The 6,000-nt window shown below is 35.8% G+C and overlaps 1 protein-coding gene across 1 annotated transcript in view; it reads left to right on the top strand.

Moving 5' to 3' along the window:
- The window catches only part of IQGAP2 (IQ motif containing GTPase activating protein 2), a 262,286-nt gene that overhangs the window by 202,456 nt on the left and 53,830 nt on the right, over positions 1-6,000 (top strand). Inside the window, exon 15 of the mRNA XM_081825591.1 lies at positions 2,532-2,584. Coding sequence (XP_081681717.1) covers positions 2,532-2,584 — 53 coding nt within the window. The remainder of the gene's footprint in view (positions 1-2,531; positions 2,585-6,000) is intronic.

Raw genomic sequence — 6,000 nt, 5'->3', positions numbered from 1 at the left:
AAAAAAACGAAATCTTGCCATTTGCAATGACGTGGATGGAACTAGAGGGTATTATGCTAAGCGAAATAAGTCAATCAGAGAAAGACAAGTATCATATGATCTCACTGATATGAGGAATTTGAGAAACAAGACAGAGGATCATAGGGGAAGGGAGGGAAAAATGAAACAAGACGAAACTAGAAAGGGAGACAAACCATAAGAGACACTTAATCTCAGGAAAAAAACTGAGGGTTGCTGGAGTGGAGGGGGCGGTGGGAGGGATGGGGTGGCTGGGTGATGGACATTGGGGAGGGACATACCTCTATGTCCATACCACTATACCACCACTATAGTATGGTGAGCACTGTGAATTGTGCAAGACTGATGAATCACAGACCTGTACCCCTGAAACAAATAATACATTATATGTTAATTAAAAAAAAATTTTTTTTTAAAGAAAAGCCTGCAATCTCATGGCCTAGCACAGGAGTTCTAGTAGCACTGAATAAGAAAAGCCAGTTCTGGTGGAACAAAAACTTACAAACTGAAAAAAAATGTGTAATTTTGATAAATAAGAGGCATATAGTATTCTACTTCTAGAGACCAAAATTTCTATACCCAGCAAAGTTGCCTTGGTTTGGGAAGGTAACAATAAAAATACTCATAAGTGTAGAATGATTCCAGAGAAATCTACATAATCAATAAAGAGATGAAATACAAAATGAAATCTCCAGGAAAATCCTGTTGTTGAGCATTGAATCCTTAGTACATTAAAAAATAGTACAGAATGGACAAATGGGTTCGTTCTACCAATATAAGAATGCATCAATATTCCCATCAGCCTTTACTATGACAGATTATTCAGAAGGTTTGTGAATCTGAGCTAATAAGATTAATAGTGTTTCTGGAGTTCAGATAATTCCAGAAAAGCAGAAGGAAGAACTTGAGCTAATGCTAATACCTTATTTGCTTTCCAGTTTGGATTTAAAAATGGGGTATATTTATATTTATATATTTTTTTTTCACATTTCTGTGCTTTAAAAGTGCTACCCACAAAAACAGGAAGCACCAATGAGACCCATCACAATGAATGTGTTACTAGTTAACTTGCCGTGGAATCCAGTAACCCACAGTTAGGGTCCCCTTCCCCTAGTCTCTATAGCCATCAGGACACTTTTGCAAGCAGTTGTTGATGACATCAGAGATCAGTTTTTCCAATGATCTCAGAAATGCCATACCAAGAGATCCCATGGTGGCATTTTCTAAATGGGCCATCAACTAAAAATCCTTTATCTTTGCTTAGATCTTTATTACTTGAAGTGTAGAGCATATATAGCACTGTCATTACCTGGAACCCCCACCCACACCCACTAAATTCAAATCTGCATTTTAAAAAGACCCTCTGATGATTTTGTATATATATTACAGTTTGAGAGCACTGTGAAGCTCACTCCAGTTTTAAATCCTCAATAATTCACCTTCCTGTATAATTCTTTATCATCATAATAGCTTAAAAGAGAAAAACACGTGCTCATTTCAATAGTTAGTGCAAAGGCAGCTGATAAAGTTCCAGACCCGTTCCTGAATTTTCTGTAATCATTACGCTGAGGTTTTAGTTCATTCGAGGAGATTGGCATCTTTACAATAATGAATTTTCCAGTTCCATAATCAGTATATCTCTCCGTTTATTCATCTTTCCCACCATATAGCATTAAATTTATTCCTATTTCTTAGGTTTACTCCATTAGTTATTTTTTGTTATCATAAATGTCATCTTTTTTCTGTTGTATTGTTTATTTTTCACATGCAGAAAATTAATCAAGTATATATATACATTTTATAACTAATCACCTGGAAGAACTCAGTTTTAATAATTTTTCAGGTGGCCCTCTTGAATCATAACTACTTTTTACATTTCTGATTTTTTTAATCTTGTAATCTATCAAGGAATAAATTCATATGGCCTTAATAGTTTAGGAAACTCTAAAACATTGGGTACTTAAAAACTATTTGGGCTTAACTCCCACTTCTGGGAATGTAGAATACAGCTACTTTTCCCTATTCTTTGCTCTAAGTACAGCTAAAAGCCCCAGATATTATTTGTAAACGAACATAACACTGTGAAAAATGGAGAGAGGAAAGGCAGACAGGCTTGGGAACCTTGAGACCCAAGGAAGGACATGGAGGTGAGTTCTGTGGTTTTCTTTTAGCTTCATATATCTCAGACTTTTTGCTGCAGAGGCTGGCAAAATGGAAATGCCAGTGGGTGCAGGCAGAAACTCCAACAAAAGCCTGCTATTTGTAGCCAAAGGACCAGGAAAGGTGCAGCCCAGAAAGACAAAACTTTTAGACAATAACCACTCTACTCTAGCCAAACAGCACAGGGAAAAAAAAAAAAAAAAAAACTGTGACCCCATACCTACCACTCATGCCACAAAGTTGAGAGCTTGGCCTTCCACCCTAGTAGACTCTAACAAGGTACCCAGATACCCACAGAGCCTGAATTTCCATGCTCACAAACGTAATGTGGCAGCCCTCCCTTTCCTTGCTAGGTGGTGTCAAAGAAGGCATGGTGGAAAGTCAGGACTTTGATGACAGCCCAGTAGTAATGAGGCCACCTGCCGGCAAAGCCTTCTGCTCTCAGTGGAAGGCACATGAGGAGTAGTAACACAGCCCTCCTGGGCAAAGTGGAATTGGCACAGCCTTGGGGCGTAGTTAGAGCTCCCAGCTCCCACGCAGCAGTAATAAGCAGCCCCCACCTCAGATATCAATAGAGGCTAGGTAGAAAACCTGAACTTCCACCCCTCCTTGCCAGTAATGAGGCAGCACCACCACCCCCTTCCCTTGCCAGAACAATGTCAGGGAAAACCACCTAGAACAGGTTAAATAAGATCCAGAGTCTTATTAGTCATCACATAATAATCCGATTTGTCCACATTTCAAACAATAATAAACATTTCAAGAACCAAGACAATTAATAGATGCCAATACAGGGGCGCCTGGGTGGCTCAGTCAGTTAAGTGTCTACCTTCGTCTGGGTCATGATCTTGGGGTCCTGGGATCGAGCCCCATGTTGAGCTCTCTGCTCAGCAGGGAGTCTGCTTTTCCTTCTCACTCTCCCTCTATGTTCCCCCCTTCCACATAAATAAATAAATAAAATCTTAAAAAATATATATGCCAATACAGATGACAGAGATGTTATAATTTAGCTGACAAAGATTTTAAAGCTGCCATGTTACAGTAAGCAATTATGAACACACTTGAAACAAAGGAAAAAATATAAAGTCTCAACAGAGAAATAGAAGATAGAAAAAAAACAAATTTTAGAACTAAGACATAGAACAACATATAAAAAACTGAATGGATGGACTCAACAGCAAAATGAAAGGAACACAGGATCAAATTAGTGAACTAGAGAATAGAATGATAGAAATTACTAGATCTGAACAACAGAGAGAAACAATTGAAAAAACAATGAACAGAGCCTCAAGGCATCTGTGGACCATAAAAAAAGATTGAATGTTTGTGTCATCAGAGTTTCAGAGGAAGTACTAAAAAAACCTGAAATAAATGATGTCTGAAAAGTTTCTGTGTGTGGTCAGAGACACAGAACCACAGATTCAAGAAGCTGAGTAAACCCCAAAGAGGATAAAGTGAAAAAAATTTACCCAAAGATGCATCACAAACTTCTGAAAACAAAAAAAAAAAATTAAAAATCTTTAAAACAATGAAATAGAGATGACAGCTTAGCTATAGGGGGAAAACAGTTCTCATGACAGAAGATTTTTCATAAGGACCTATGGAGATGAGGAGGAATGGCACAACATGGAAAGTAAAGAACTGTCCAACAAAGTATTTGTTATCCACCGAAAATATTCTTTAGGAATGAAAAGGAAATCAAGGCATTCTCAGATGAAGAGGAAAATTAATAGAACTTGTCACTAGCATACCTGCCCTAAAAGAATAGCAAAGAAAGTTCTCTAAACAAAAAAGAAAATGATAAAAGAATTTTGGAAAAGCAGGAAGAAAAAAAAACAATGAAAGTAAAATTGTGAGTAAACATATTTTCCTTCTACTCTTGAATTTCTTTAATTATGTTTGACAGTTGAAGTAAAAATTTTAACACTGTCTTATATGGTACTAAAAGGTATATAGACAAAATACAATTGTATTATAAATGGGGTAGGTATGTGCAGGAAAGTAAGGTTTGCTGGAGATCAAAGTATAAATAAAAATGAAGAGCAGTTTTTATCAGTCAATTTGGACAGCATCAATCTTTTTCATTTTTGTCAATTCAGTGAAACCCTGGGGAAAGAACTGTCTATCATACACTCTTTGGAGGGCAATTTGACAGTAGCTATCCATTTTAAATATCAACTATTGAGCCAGTAATCCCCCATCTATTAACCTATCTTGATGGAATAATCCATACAAAATACATAATAATGTGTGTACAAGGTTGTTTACAATAAGAGTATATATGCATATCCCTATGTTTGCCCATTTCAGAGAATACATAGCAAAAAATTAATAGTTTTTTTGTAGAGTAGCTACAAAAGTGGTAGGTACATAGGCATATTTTACCTTACACCTTTTCTCTACTATATCCTAGTACATCATTTTCTAGGCATTGAGTACAGATTCTTTGCATAGAAATAGATATTATTTATGTTTTTCTTTTTTTCTTAACAGGTCATATCATAGTATTTGTGGCAAACTACAATTTCCTTGTTTTCTTTGCATTGTATCTTGGAGATCCTGTTGTTCCTCAAGATACAGAACATTGCTGTAGTCAATATATGTGACCCTCTTTCATTCTTCATAACTGCCATGTAGCATCCCTCACTAGGAGTGCAATTGCAGTTGATCTGTTTCCCCATTTGTAAAGATTCTGCTCTATGCACATGTTTAGTATTACAAGCAATGCTGCAGCAAAAACCCTTACATATATTTCTTCTGTAGTGGTGCCTTTCTTAGGCTAGATAAAAGAAAATTAGAAATACTTGGTGAAAGACTAAATAATGTTAAATCTGATATTGCTAAATTCCCTCAAAAAGGCTGTATTCCTTTGTACTTTGCCTGAACCCCACTCTCCCATCTTTGCTATTTTATTCACTGCTTGACAAGTGGATAAGGTAACAACTTACCCAAAGTTATTCTGAGTGCTGCCCGAGGCTCCCTCAAGGTTATAGCCATCCTACGTTGTTTGTAGATGTTGGTTCTGTGGTTTCCTCTTGAAGTCCAATTCCAGCTACCTTCTGTCTTCCAGGATCCCTCAGAGTTATTGATCCATATGCTTTCTTTTCTAAGACTATAGTGAATAGCTTTAAAAGCCTATTTGTGAGATGTTACCATTAGGGGAACTCCATTATTTTTGGAGTTTCCTGTGAGTTTCTAATTATTTCAAAAAGAAGAAAGTATTTTTTAAAATACTTTGTCATTTCTAAGGATTTTAATTGAGAGGAGAAGTCTGGAACAAGTGCTTAGTTGATCATTTTTTTACTGTACTATTTTGTTTTGAATCATTACAAGACATATTTTTTAAATGGTAATAAAATTCCACATACCTTTTTTAAAAAGAATGGATGAGGTAGATTGACATATGTAGACATGAAATTTATAAAAATAATTTGATTTTTTGTATTAGTCCTTTTTAACAAGAAACTTGTATTTCATTTCTAACATGAAAACAAAACCAGAGAATTGAAGTGAGTTACAAAGTTAAGTTTCAATAAAAAGATTCTCAAAAATGAATTGGAATAAACTTAAATTAGTTTTGTATTTAATCATTCTAAACATACCAGTTTGTGTCTAGTTTTTGTAAATGTCGCTTATAAAAGTTCTCTTTAATGGTGATAACCTAGTAAAGCTTTGTTGATGAAACATCACCAAACTTTATGTAGAAATAAGATAATAAATGATCAATCACAGCACTCCTTTTTTCAGGGATCCAGAGTTACAAATTAGTCAAGCATTTATCTTCCTTGATCTGGGCCATCCATGGTGGGGTACTTGCTGGAG

Source organism: Leptonychotes weddellii, chromosome 7 (genome assembly GCF_054177405.1).
Source record: "Leptonychotes weddellii isolate Sample4059 chromosome 7, ASM5417740v2, whole genome shotgun sequence".
NCBI lineage: Eukaryota > Metazoa > Chordata > Mammalia > Carnivora > Phocidae > Leptonychotes > Leptonychotes weddellii.
Note: the sequence above shows the minus strand (reverse complement) of the source record. Positions and strands in the feature narration are given on the sequence as shown.